Raw genomic sequence first — 15,228 nt, forward strand, 5'->3', positions numbered from 1 at the left:
CAACACAAGATTTGGATGTTCTGCGGTCAGCAACAACCTCCAGGGGTGGCATTACCCGTCAGTGAGGCACTCCTGGGTCCAGCTAAGACTGTATGGTAAACACCTGCTACTAGTCCACCAACATGTAAAAGAGCAGATAAAAAGTATTACAACCCCCCTAAGAATTTTGATTTCTTGTTCTCTCACCCCCCACCTAACTCCCTTGTAATGGATGCGGTAAACGAGTGGAGCAGGCAGCACTTCTCCTGGTCTGCTCCACATGACAAGGACCAAAAGAGACTGGATCTGTTTGGCCGGAAGTCCTATTCCTCAGTGACCCTGCAGGTCAGGTTGATGGACTATCAGGCTGTTTTGGCCAAATACATTTTCACAAACTGTAATAGTTTCCACTGAATGCATCCGATGAAGTGAGCTGTAGCTCACGAAAGCTTATGTTCTAATAAATTTGTTAGTCTCTAAGGTGCCACAAGTCCTCCTTTTCTTTTTGTAATAGATTGATGGCCCATATTGAACACCTGCCACAGGAACATAGGGAGCAATTCCAGGCCCTCATTTCAATTATTAGCCAGAACCACTCTTCAAGCATCCATGGATGCTGCAGACACTGCCACCAGGTCCATGTCCAGAGCTGTAATTATGTGCAGAGTATCCTGGCTCCAGCTCTTGTGGTTTCAGAGAGAAGTACAGTACACTGTTGAGGACCTCCCTTTCGATGGTTGTAGGCTTTTTTGGAGACCACAGATGAGTCATTGCATATGCTGGAGGACTCTAGAGCCAGTTTATATTTCCTGGGCATATATACACCTAGAAATAAGAGATTGTTTAGTAGGCCACAGATTGTCTAGAGATCATGTCCTGCTCAGTTCTCTGGATTCCATAGATCCACTCAACACCACCACCCCCCACCCCCTAAGACATAAGTTTCAAAGAAAGAGGGCTGCCCACCCACCCTCCACGACTACCAAACCGTCTCCTAAGCAGCAGTTTTGACAGGCAGGTTAAGGGTTTGAATCCTTCTGCACCTCTGATTTTACAGCTGCACTCATTTGTTCACCACCTTTATGGACCTCCTTTCCCATTTCCAACATGTCTGGAGGTGGAGTACTACAAATAAGGAGGTCATAACATCAGGCTGTCATTCCAACCCTTCAGCTCCCTTCTTGAGCTTGTATTAAGATAGGAGGTGAACACTCCTCCAGTTAGGCGCAATAGAGTTGGTCCCTTCCTCTCACGTAGGTGTAAGGGGTTGTATTTGTAGTATTTCCTTAGATCAAAGAAGGAAAGAGAATAGAGACTGATCTTAGATCTAATATTTCCAAACAAGTTTGTAAAACCTGAAAAGTTCAGGATGGTGACTCTGGTAGCTATAATTTATTCACAGGAGATGGGGGGATTGGTTTTTGGCCCTTAACCGACAAGATGCCTATTTTCATATGCTCTTTGGACAGGAAATATATACAATTCATTATAGCCAGGATCATTTCCAATACCTAGTGCTTCCCTTTGGTCTCTCCTCTGCCCCAAGGGTGTTCTCCAAAGTTCTGGCAATAGTGGCTGCTTACCTCTGAGAGGAGGCTAATCCTGGTTTTCCTGTACCTAGACGTCTGGGTGCTCAAGGGCCGTTTTTTACAAAGTAGTGCTATCTTCCATCGGGACAGCCCTTGCTCTGTTCCAAGAATTGTGATTCAGAGACTGAAATAGTAATATAGTTTGGTTCATAGCGCTTCTCATTTTAATGGTGTTTTGCAGAGCTATAAGGTAGATACTGCTAGTATGTTAACAGTGTAGGCAATGGAGCAGCCATTATATGCTAACAGATAACTTGTATGCAGTCCTTGTGTCTTCTTCTTACTTCTAGTAAACCAGATTTGTTTTTCCTAATGTTAGTTAGATGTGTGTTTCACTTAGAGAATCACCAGAGAAGAGAACTTTTTAAACCTCTTCTTAACATCTAACCATATCATACTCCCTTACCTCTTCCCAACTACTGTACTTCAGTGTCAGCACAGGGTATGTAACCGAGTTGTGGTATAGAAGTCAAATTCAGAATTTCCTGTCCCACTTCTAAAAATGATGACAAGTTAACCATGAGAATTTTAAGTGATTTTGAAATTAATGAATTTACCAGTAAAATCAGTGAATTTGCCAATAGGGCAGAGTGGTTCTCAAACTTTTGTACTGGTGACCCCTTTCACACAGCAAACCTCTGAGTGCGACCCCCCTTTATAAATTAAAAACACTTTTTATATATTTAACACCATTATAAATGCTGGATGCAAAGCGGGGTTTGGGGTGGAGGCTGACAGCTCGTGACCCCCGCATGTAATAACCTTGTGACCCCCTGAGGGATCCTGACCCCCAGCTTGAGAACCCCTGCAATAGGGGAAAAGTGCTTGTAGAAATAGTCCACTTAACAGTTATTACTTTCAATCCAGTACAATTTAAAACATAGAAGCAAATTGAAGGTCATAGAATTTCCATCGATTTCCTGAGCATCTTGCACAGCCCCCAGGACAAATGCTTGCAATTTTAGTAGAGCTGTCAACTGATTAAAAAAATTAATTGTGATTAATTAATCATGCCATTAAAAAATTAATGGCATGATTAAACAATAATAGAATACCATTTATTTAAATATTTTTAGGTGTTTTCTACGTTTGATTTCAGTTACAACACAGAATACAGAGTGTACAGTGCTCACTTTATATTTATTTTTATTACAAATATTTGCACTGTAAAAAACAAAAGAAATAGTATTTTTCGATTCACCTAATACAAGTACTGTAATGCAATCTGTTTATCATGAAAATCGAACTTACAAATGTAGAATTACGTACCAAAAATACCTGCATTCAAAAACAAAACAATGTAAAACTTTAGAGCCTACAAGTTCACTCAGTCCTACTTCTTGTTCAGCCAAATGCTCAGACAAACAAGTTGTTTACATTTACAGGAGATAATACTGCCCACTTCTTTTCCACAATGTCACCTGAAAGAAAGAACAGGCATTCACATGGCACTGGTGTAGCCGGCGTAACAAGATACGTACATGCCAGATGTGCTAAAGATTCATATGTCTCTTCATGTTTCAACCACCATTCCAGAGGACTTACACCCATGCTGATTATGGGTTCTGCTCGATAACAATCCAAAGCAGTGCAGACCGACGCATGTTCATTTTCATCGTCTGAGTCAGATGCCACCAGCAGAAGGTTGATTCTTCTTTTTTGCAAAAAGAAAAGGAGTACTTGTGGCACCTTAGAGACTAACCAATTTATTAGAGCATAAGCTTTCAGTGTTGCTCTTTTAAGACTTCTGAAAGCATGCTCCACATCTCGTCCCTCTCAGATTTTGGAAGGCACTTCAGATTCTTAAATCTTGGGTCGAGTATTGTAGCTATCTTTAGAAATGTCACATTGGTACCTTCTCTCTGTTTTGTCAAATCTGCAGTGAAAGTATTCTTAAAATGAACAGCGTGCTGAGTCATCATCCAAGACTACTATAACATGAAATATATGGCAGAATGCGGGTAAAATAGAGTCGGAGACATACAATTCTCCCCCAAGGAATTCAGTCACAAATTTAATTAATGCATTCTTCTTTTAATGAGCGTCATCAGCATGGAAGCATGTCCTGTGGAATGGTGGCCGAATATTTATTAAGTATATTTTAAAATATAAAGACATTATATAAATAATATTTAATACATTTCAATTGGTATTCTATTGTTTAACAATGCCATGAAAACTGATTAATTGGGATTAATTTTTTTAATCAAAATTAATTTTTTTGTTAATCATGTGAGTTAACTGCGATTAATCGACAGCCCTAAATTTGAGTAAAGTTTGCCACGCTTTTTTATTTATAGTTGATAGAATTTGATATATGATAGTCCAGCTGTAAGTTGCTGTTACCTATTTAAAATGATTCTTTCAGGGTGGATTTGAGGTAAATTAAATTGATTTAAATCACTAGTTAGGAAGACTTGATTTAATCATGGTTTTCGACATAAAAGTGCATTCTTGTTGGTTGTTATAACCTTAATACATATTCTTCACAACTCAGATATAGATGTAGGTTTCATTTTTCGAAGGTACACACTATACATTTTTAAACAGTGATTTATTTTGAAAACTTTTCAGATTAGTTTTACAGCTATATCAGAAAATGAATTATTGATTATTTCATTTACATTTCATTTATTTAAATAAACATGATTGTACCTTAACATACATTCTCTCCCAGTTTTTCTACCTTTTAGGAATGTCAGGATGCTCTATATTTCTTAAGGAAGAGCTATGAACTATACCCTTATTAATATTCAATAGTGTGTGTAAGTGGTGTATTTTCAAAGCATTAAGCAGAGATTTAATCAGATATCTCTCATTGAGAATCCTGAGTCTCATATGTAATGTCCTATATATGCTTCCTTTCCCAACCTATCTCCCTATCCCCAAAAAGTGGTGGTTTTTGAAACATTTAATTCACAGATAGAATGAAGCCTCTCAGAGCATGCAATTCCACATACTCCAGAGATATATGGGAATGTCTTGTTATCTTGTGCTAGGGGAATTGATCTGCTACTGCTGTGCCGCTTTTGTTGTGAATTGTGCTTTTAATTCACCTTTAATACTCGTAGAGCCTGGAACAGGCATCTTTTTATACTTGCTTCTAAATAAATAAAATTAGATGCCAATTCAGTTTGTCAAGATCTTATTAATATCTAAAATACACAGAATCTTGACATCTAGAAACACCCAATAACTTGTATCAGAGTTTGTTATCAGAGCCAAAATAATTATTTGATTTAAAAGAACTGAATCACAAGTAAATTATTTATTTTAGGATTTCTTATTTAATTAGCTAAATGAAAGTGTTGTTATAGCTTTAACAGAACTGTAACTTGCACTGGCAGCTATTAAAAACCTCTCCCTGCCCCTACTTATGTTAGTTGAAATGAAAAGCCATTTCACCACCCCCTGGTTTATTCTGGCTCATTTTGTTTTTAAATATTTCTCTACCAATTCTGTACTTTTTCAGCTTCTCCAGCACCAGCAAGGACGGGCCAAACAGGGAGCTTATCAGGCAGCCCAAAACCTTTCTCTCCTCAAGCCTCAACACCTATTGCTGCTAAGCAAGAAAGAACTTCCACTCCAGGAAGCATTCTGAACCTTAACCTTGGTTAGTTCTAACTTTTGAAAGTCTAATACTGTTATAATAATGTAAATTACAGTAGAATGGATGTGAGAGAGTAGCAAATTGCATGTATGTGTATTTAAATGACCATAGTACTGAAGCACGTGTCACCATTGTTTCATCAGCAGAGCTATGCTATATTGTTTGAAAAGCTGGAAATGAAAGGTACATTTTTAAAAACACTTTTTTTCTTACTGATGAAAGGTAATAGTTAGATTATATTTAGCTGGACTCTCAGAAGGCTAAACGAACCCTTAGTGTCAAGGCTGTCAGTACTGAGCTTCTCTTCTACAGTAGTGGATCTGCTTATTGTAGCTACAGTGTACTTCAGCCAAACAGACAATTAACCATAAGAAATAGTTTCTGTAATAGTGGAATAGAGTATGTGCTAAAGGTGAGAGTCAATAGCTGGAGTGTGGTAAATTACTTAAGCCAGATGGCTTGGATTCTTAGAAGGTGAGGTTAAGGGTTATGTAGGGAGTTTTAAATGAAATGCTTGGCTGCCTATAGTTCTTGTTGATACAGATGGAATTTTAAATCTGACAGTGCTTTCTGATTGACCTTTTAACATAGTTGTCTGAAGCTTTTTAGCTGGAACATCAATTATCTCTTCAGAGTTAGGAAAATGTACCTTTGTTAAAATGTCAGTTTTGCCAAGAGTGAAAACAATGGATGGACTTTTTGTGATAGCATCAACTGTGCCAGATACGGATTACATTCCATCCTGAATACAGTAGTCTTCAGATGTGACTCATTAGGTCATATTGCCTTGTTTGAAGCATTGTGAGAATAGGGATTCTCTCCAACATGACTGAATGAAAGGCAAGAGAACGGCAGCAATTCATATGTTTCATGCAGAGAGCCATGTGGTAGTTCTTCCTTTTAAGCACTATGTTCACCTGCTTAGTCAGAGGAAATCTACTGAAGATAAATCAACTATAGATACTCCTAGGTTGGCTGAAGTTATACTGCCAGTCAAGGATGAGGAATAATGAGCAAAACTGTTTATTGATGTTCTCAGAGCAGAGATCCTTGGAATCAAAATTGGAACTACCTTTAACAGATTGTATGTCTGAGGGAGAAAAGAGGAGACCCTTGTCTTACCTTGTTTTACGTGATCTTTGCCTGCGCTTACATCTTGTCATGTCCAAATAATGTTATTTGTCTATGGGTAAAATTATTGCAGCAGAGTTTTAGTGATTAGTTTTCTTTAACTTATTTAGGGTCCAATTTTCAAAAGTTCAGCACCCCGCTGAACAATGGGAGTTCCTGGGTGCTCGCCATAGTAGTAATGTGTTACTTAATTCCTTCATTCTGGTCATCCATTACATGATCCTGCATACAGTGCAGTGGTGTTCCATAAATCAGTGCAGTACTGGGGTACATAGTGAAACTTTCTGTCTGTGTGTACTTAGAACATTTAAGATTAGTCAAGTGATTGATTACATAAAGGTGTTCTTGGGGCATTACTCTTTCTAGCTGCAGAACAGTAATGGAAAAACAGAGGAAAGTTAATTGTCCAAAGAGCTATACAGTGTACTGCATTAAACTTACTTTTTTTTTAACACATACTTAGACCTTGGTGACTTATTTATATTTTTACCAAAGCTGAAAAAGAGCATCCATCCAAAGCTCTCGACACCCCGGCAATCTTTTAAATTACAGAGTTATGCAAACAAATATGCTTCCTTGATAACTTCTTAAAAGCAATACCTCTATCACAGCAAAATTTAAGTCCACCAACAGAGTCCCTCCATAATGCAGCCTCACCAGTGTAAAAGCCAAGGACAAGAGATAAGCATTTCAGTTTACCCTGAAGGCCCAGAAACCAAAGCTGTTTTGATCATGGGGAGGGGACTAAATTCCAAAGCTGACCAGTCCTCCCAGAGAACATCTGTCACTTCCCTTTCTTACACCTGGAGGGTTCCAGCTCCAGAGCCTCCACTTGAGTGCAACTCTGACACTGTGGCTCAGGGACAGAAGCAATCCCTGAGAGGCTGTAATACATGTTTTGGTAAGAGCAAATTAACATCTTTTCTGGGAGAAGTTCAACATCTCCTAAATGTAATTTTGCTTCAGCACATCTTTGAGTATTACTGTTTTAATAGAAGCTCAGATTTCTAGACACGATTTGTGTGTTTCTCGGTTAAATGTACTAGGTGAAGATGATGATTTTTCCAGGAACTGTATATTGTACTCTATTTTGGTTATTTATATCCTTATTCTGTTCTGTGTCAAAATAATTATGTAAAAAAGCATAAATATAAATTTTGAATTTGTAACAGATGTGGATTTGGGTCCACTTCTCTGTTGAGCACACTGCAACGGTTACTGGTGGGGAGATAGAATAGATGTAAAAAGTGAAGAGATAGGCATTGCAATATGCCCTGAACACCCAAAACCCAAGCTGTTTTGACCAAGGGAAGAGGGACAGTTTTAGAATTTTTCAGTATACTTTAACTATTTTGTTGTTGCTTTTTGTGCTGCGTGTGCAACATAGATTTCTTTAGCCTTGTCAGGGTTTTCCCCCCATACACGCTGAACTCTGGGGTACAGATGTGGGGACCCACATGAAAGACCCCCCAAGCTTATATTTTACCAGCTTAGGTTAAAACTTTTCCAAGGCACAAATCCCTTTCCTTGTCCTTGGACTGGTATTGCTGCCACCACCAGGTGATTTAGACAAAATATTTAGGGAAGGGTCACTTGGAATCCTTATTCCCCCAAGCCCCTTTACCCCCTTTCCTGGGAAGGCTTGTGAATAATATACCTACCAGTTGCCTTAGCAATGTGAGCACAGACCAGACCCTTTGCCTTCAGGACACTGAAATCAATCAGGTTCTTAAAAGAAGAACTTTATTATAAAGAAAAAAGTAAAAGAATCACACCTGCAAAATCAGGATGGAAGGTAACTTTACAGGCTAATAAAAGATTTAAAACACAGAGGATTCCTCTCTGGGCTCAGCTTCACAGTTACAAAAACAGGAATGAAACTACCTCAATAGCACAGGAAAAATTCACAAGCCAAAACAAAAGATAACCTAACACATTTCCTTGCCCTACTTACAATTTCTGTGGTTTTAGATGGATTATTCCAGGTACATTTCAGGAGACATTGTACCTGCTTGGCTTCTCCCTCCATCCGGAGAGGGAACAACAAAAGAGAGCCACAAACAAATCCTTCCCCCCCAGATTTGAAAGTATCTTCTTTCCTCATTGGTGCTTCAGGTACCAACTAGGTTAATTGAACTACTTAACCCCTTACAGGTAAAGCAATCCAGTACAACTGCCAAGGAGGGATTTTATGCTACTGCATACATAAAGGTTGCTGTCCTTCCCTCTATATTCATGACAGGTCCATATAATGAAATTGCCACTTGGTGACTATGAAAGCAAGTCTCCTTGCTGAATTTTAATGGAAAGCTTTTTCTGAAATCCTAGAAAGAGATTCAAGGTAATGATTTTCATATTAATCAGTAACAATCAAACTGAGTAACTGAAAACCAGCAGGCAGGGGGGCAATGTCAGTCATCTGAATAATATTCTCCATGTGGTTCATTGTCAAGTTGCTACTGCCTTTGTCTGGCTCCAATAGTGTTATCTAGTCTGGTTTCTTACAAAATCTATGTTTCACATAATTTTTTTGAATTGGATTGGTGTTTTCAACTCTCACTGATCCTGCTTAGACTAATTGGCTATCGAGTGCCATTTCTTGATGCAGCTAAATCCATTAGGGCTGTCCATGTTCTCATAATTAGTTCACTTTACCAGTAGAACCCCTCCTAAAACATTATTAAATGTTAAGAAACCAGTGATAGCAACAAAGTTCTTGCCACAGAATAATTGGTATGGTCCCCTTTTACAAATTCACTGTTCCTAAAACTATAAATTATATACTGTGTATTATCCATAGCAGTAGGGATATATTACAGACTACCTGACCAGGATGTTGATAGTGACTGAAATGGTCAGGAAGATTAGAGAGGCTATTAAAATAAAAAACTCAATAATAATGGGGGATTTCAACTATCCCCATATTGAGTGGGTACACATAACCTCAGGACGGGATGCAGAGATAAAGTTTCTTGACACCTTAAATGACTGCTTCTTGGAGCAGCTAGTCCTGGAACCCACAAGAGGAGAGGCAATTCTTGATTTAGTCCTAAGTGGAGCACAGGATCAGGTCCAAGAGATGAATATAGCTGGACCGCTTGGTAATAGTGACCATAATATAATTAAGTTTAACATCCCTGTGGTGGGGAAAACACTACAGCGGCCCAATATTGTAGCATTTAATTTCAGAAAGGCAAACTTGACAAAAATGAGATTAGTGAAACAGAAATTAAAAGGTACAGCACCAAAAGTAAAATCCCTGCAAGCTGCATGGAAACTTTTAAAGACACCATAATAGAGGCTCAAGTTAAGTGTATATCCCAAATTTAAAAACATAGTAAGAGAACCAAAAAAGAGCCACCATGGCTAAACAACAAAGTAAAAGAAGCAGTGAGAGGCAAAAAGGCATCCTTTAAAAGTGGAAGTTAAATCCTAATGAGGAAAATAGAAAGGAGCATAAACTCTGGCAAATGAAGTGTAAAAATATAATTAGGAAGGCCAGAAAAGAATTTGAAGAACAGCTAGCCTAGCCAAAGACTCAAAAAGTAATAGCAAAAATTTTTTTAAGTAAGTACATCAGAATCAGGAAGCCTGCTAAACAACCAGTGGGGCCACTGGATGATTGAGAATGCTAAAGGAGCACTAAAGGATGATAAGGCCATTGCAGATAAACTAAATTAATTATTTGCATCGGTTTTCATGGTTGAGGATGTGAGGGAGATTCCCAGACCTGAGCCGTTCTTTTTAAGTGACAAATCTGAGGAACTGTCCCAGATTGAGGTGTCATTAGAGGAGGTTTTGGAACACATTGATAAACTAAGCAGTAATGAGTCACCAGGACCAGATGGTATTCACCCAAGAGTTCTGAAGGCCATTGAAGTTAGCTGGGATATTTCATACTCCAGAGCTAAACTCTGGCCTCGGTCACACCCGTGCATGGCTAGAGATGAACATGAGCGGTGACTTGAAATAAACAAAGCTCTGAAACACCAAATGTCGTCTGTAACCTATCATTTAAATCAGTGTCAGTACCAAATGACTGGAGGATAGCTAATGTGATGCTAATTTTTAAAAAGGACTCCAGAGGTGACCCTGGCAATTACAGGCCAGTAAGCCTGACTTCAGTACCGGGCAAACTGGTTGAAACTATAGTAAAGAACAAAATTCTCAGACACATAGATGAACATAATTTGTTGGGGAATAGTCAACGTGGTTTTTATAAAGAGAAATCATGCCTCACCAATCTACTAGAATTCTTTGAGGGGATCAACAACCATGTTGACAAGGGGATCCAGTGGATATAGTGTATTTAGATTTTCAGAAAGCCTTTGACAAGGTCCCTCCCCAAAGCCTCTTAAGCAAAGTAAGCAGTCATGGGATAAGAGGGAAGCTTCTCTCATGGATTGGTAACTGGTTAAAAGAGAGGAAACAAAGGGTAGGAATAAATGGTCAGTTTTCAGAATGGAGAGAGGTAAATAGTAGTGTCCCCTAGTGGGCTGTATTGGGCCCAGTCCTATTCAACATATTCATAAATGATCTGGAAAAAGGGGTAAACTGTGAGGTGGCAAAATTTGCAGATGATACAAAACTAATCAAGATAGTTAAGTCCCAAGCAGACTGCGAAGAGCTACAAAAGGATCTCACAAAACTGGGTGTCTGGGCAACAAAATGGCAGATGAAATTCAATGTTGATATATGCAAAGTAATGCACATTGAAAAACATAATCCCAACTGTACATATAAAATGATGGGGTCTAAATTAGCTGTTACCACTCAAGAAAGAGATCTTGGAGCCATTGTGGATAGTTCTCTGAAAACATCCACTCAATGTGCAGCGGCAGTCAAAAAAACTAACAGAATTTTGGGAATCATTAAGAAAGGGATAGACAATAAGACAGAAAATATCATGTTTGCCTCTATATAAATCCCTGGTAAGTCCATATCTTGAATACTGCGTGCAGATGTGGTCACCCCATCTCAAAAAAGATATATTGGAATTGGAAAAGGTTCAGTTAGTCTGCATTTTCATTTCATTTTAAAATTAAGTAATTTTTCTACAAAATTTTCATTTATGAGGACAGTGGTGGTTCCCCTCGCCCCTTAAAGTATCTTTCTTAATTAAAGAATTCTTTTTATAATGTCTTTTTAGATCGCAGCAAAGCTGAGATGGATCTGAAAGAACTGAGTGAATCAGTCCAGCAGCAGTCCACACCTGTGCCGCTAATTTCACCAAAACGACAGATTCGCAGCAGGTTCCAACTTAATCTTGACAAGACAATAGAGAGTTGTAAAGCACAGTTAGGTATGCCCAACGTCCATTAAATAAGAGGAGCATGAAACCTAAACTCAAAGGAAACTTTGATTTAAGGGTTGATTTTGTTTACAAACTTAAAAAGTATTTTTCCATGTTGTAAAACCTTAAACACTTTATACCCTAAAATGTAAAATCAGATGATGATGTTTGAATACTTAAGGGAATACATTTTGAATGTGTTAAGCTGGAACAATCTAACGTATAATAGAACCTGCTGTTACGAATCTCTCTTAAGAGCTTGCACGTTTTAACCTATGTTCTTTGCACCTTTCTGACCTAGATTAATATACTTATTTTTGTGGTCTTATTTTTCCTTGTAACATGAAAAATTAAAGAACTGTAACTAGTTCACTAAACACTACCTGGTATTAACATATCCAGTTACACATGGTAAGGGGTGGTGACACTATTAAATATTTGTATTGCACTATTGCTTTGCATGGCACTTCATAGTGATTTAAAAAACGGCACCACTTCTCCTTGGAAAATCATCCTGTCTAAGGTCCTGATTTGCAAACATGCATGTAAGTAACTTTAGTCACATGGGTGGTCCCATTGATTCTAATGTGATTACTTTTGTAGTTAAAGTTACACATATGCATGTTAGCCAGATTGGCCCTAGGTTAGACAAATTTAGAACACGAAGATAACTGATAAACGAGTAGGCAGGGAAAGAGGGCCAAGGGTTAAATCCAGTAAAAGTGTAAATCAGATTATAGAGAGTGACATTCTGACATTCTGAAATTCTTAAATAGAGAGTGTGGTAGGACACAAGAGGAGGAGGATGTAGCTTAGGAATGGAAGTCAAGGTAGTAATACAAATGTACTTTCCAGTGTATAGAATCATGCAAAATATTTTATTTTTCTATCAAATCACAAAGTCACTATCCAGTTTATGTGGAATAGAGTACATTTGTTTTGTGTTTTTCTGTTTTAGGAATCAATGAAATCTCTGAAGATGTTTATAACGCAGTAGAACATAGTGACTCTGAGGATTCTGAAAAATCAGACACTAGTGACAGTGAATATATCAGTGATGATGAACAGAAATCAAAGAATGATCAGGAAGATGGAGAGGACAAAGAAAGTGGAAAAAGTGACAGAGAGTCACTGACCATGAAAAAAAAACCTAAACCCTCAGCTCCAGCTGAAGTCAAAGAGGAACTTAAAAGCACAAGTCCGGGAGTGGAGAAAACAGATGTCCCTGTCAAAGAAAAGGCGAATACAGACTCTGAGAAAGACTTTTCTGAAAAGGGAAAAAATTTGCAGCATCCTGCAAAAGAAAAACTGAAAGGTAAAGATGAGACAGACTCTCCAACTGTGCATCTGGGTCTGGACTCTGATTCAGAAAGTGAACTTGTCATTGATCTGGGGGAAGATCCTTGTGGGCGTGAGGGACGGAAAAACAAGAAAGAATCTAAAGAACCACCTCCTAAGCAAGATGGTAGGTTTAATTTATTTTCTTCTTTCATTTATGTGACAGACATAAAAGCAATGAACCCATAGTTTTCAATAATTGCTGGTCTCAGTGAATGATCGTTCACAGGAGATAGGTGCCTTTCACTAGTGCTCAGTATTGTAGCACATATACTGTACAACCTTGCATGAATTTGGAATTTAATTTGCAAGTTTTTCAAGATTTTTGAATTTCAGCCATAACCATCACTCTTCTGTGAGCCCCGCAACAACATAATGATCTGGGAGATATTAGACTTGATCAATCACTCCCAAATGTGGGTAATCCCACTAAAGTCAATTTAACTGCTCCCATTAGTAAAAGTCATAAGAGCAGGTCTATTATGTACAATGTAAGTTCATGTTATCCATGTGTTAATTATGGTAATTGTAAATTGCAATTAGCCATTAAGAAAAGTACTTTTCGCTAGCTGTGCTTGGCATTATAGCTGTTAGATAAAAAAATATTTGTCTAGACCAGTCAGTATTGTGGTAAGATGTGTGGTATATAAACCTAGCTAGATCTTATATTTAAGTTCTTTATTTTTCATATTAGAGAACTTTCTTTTTTTCCTCTTTGATTTTCTATCTTTTTACATAGTTTAGTAGCATGTTGAATCAAGCATCCTATCTAATGAAAGCTCTATAAGTGTTTTCATTCAGATTGCTAAGTATGGTCGAGAAGATGGATGCTTATTTGGTTCTTTTGGACTTTGAATCTTAAGACATGGACTATAATAGATAATTGTCACTATTAGCAAATCAGGGAAGCTGAGAATGTGTGTTGAGCTAGAAAGCAGTATATGATACACTTTCAGATGTGGATTTAATTTTTGGACTGTTTATTAGTTACCAACGTTCTTGTTTAATTGAACAGTGGTTACTCGTGGCACAGATTTATTAACTTCAGAACAGTTATTGAGTTATATATTAGTTAATACATTAGAAAAAGTTATCAGTAAAATGACTAATACTGAAAAGCTATAATTTTTCTTATAGATGCAAATTATATTTAACATTATTGAATTGAACATTTTTGCTGATTTAAAAATAATGTAGTATACAAAAAGTATATAAACAGCAAATAATTGACTTATGAATTGTTTACTATTTGTAACAATTCTGACATACTTCCATCTGCAGGTGATTCAAAGATTAGATTCACAACTTTTTTAGTCAGGATAGAGTGGGGCTTTCTTTCACTTCAGTGCCTGGGAAAATTTGCTTTTTGCCAGTCCTTTAATGAATGGATCATAATCCATGAATGGGTGACATCCTTCTGTTCTTCTTTTGATTGAACAGAGATCTCACACAGTGGTTGCCTGTATTGTATTGCCTTTACTATTTGCTCTTGCTATAGAGCTCCTGCCCAGAGTAGGAAACCACACATAAATATTGAATGATGTCAGAATTAGTCTGCAAAATGTAGATTATCAGACTGGGCCTCACAGTAAATCTTTTCTGGTCCTGCTATTTATGATTTGGTGACCAAAGGAACCATTATTTTGTTTGGGACTGACTTTTGCCGTTGCATCAGTAAAACGTCTGACTTAACAATTCCAACCATTGTATGTAAGAATGGGATATCCTGTTCCAGTTCTGGGCTTTTGACACTACACTTCTAAATAAAGATAAGTCTTCCTCTCTCAGTCCATCTGTAAACACAGTGGTCTTCTGATGACATGTTTTCTGATAGGATGCCACTCTCTTCTTTCTGACTGGTTGGCTTAAGATGGAGTTACCAATTGCAATTAGATTAGGGAGGACATTTTTAAAGTAAAGTAATTGGTCATGTCAAAGCAATCTGTGTAAGGGCATGCATGTCGGAAACCTGAATAAGCAATGATGGTGGTGAAGAGTTTATTGCTTTCTTAAATTAGTGTTAGTTTTTCTGTGTCAGACTGCAGAAGAAAGCAGTCTCTTCTCCCCTAAGAGAGTAGACGGATTTCTTAGTGTCATTATTGTCAAAGATTCATAGTATCTGCATAAAAACTGTTGTGATCCAATAAGAAGTTGTGGGAGATTTCCAATGTATGTTGAACCCATAAATCTCCAATGTGCCGTACACAATACATTAACTTAGAGAATTGACAGTCCACTTTTGATTCAGGTGTTTTCTGAATACCTTATTCTTTCATTTCTTTGGCTTT

At 37.7% G+C, this 15,228-nt stretch overlaps 1 protein-coding gene across 6 annotated transcripts in view; it reads left to right on the forward strand.

The window, feature by feature from the left end:
• The window catches only part of ZMYND8 (zinc finger MYND-type containing 8), a 93,437-nt gene that overhangs the window by 56,574 nt on the left and 21,635 nt on the right, over nt 1-15,228 (forward strand). For all 6 annotated transcript variants that reach the window (XM_084646292.1, XM_084646287.1, XM_084646291.1 and 3 more), the window contains exons 12-14: nt 5,041-5,181; nt 11,459-11,611; nt 12,561-13,067. In XM_084646292.1, the coding sequence (XP_084502418.1) occupies nt 5,041-5,181; nt 11,459-11,611; nt 12,561-13,067 (801 nt within the window). The remainder of the gene's footprint in view (nt 1-5,040; nt 5,182-11,458; nt 11,612-12,560; nt 13,068-15,228) is intronic.

Source organism: Lepidochelys olivacea, assembly GCF_965140295.1.
Source record: "Lepidochelys olivacea isolate rLepOli2 genome assembly, chromosome: 13".
NCBI lineage: Eukaryota > Metazoa > Chordata > Testudines > Cheloniidae > Lepidochelys > Lepidochelys olivacea.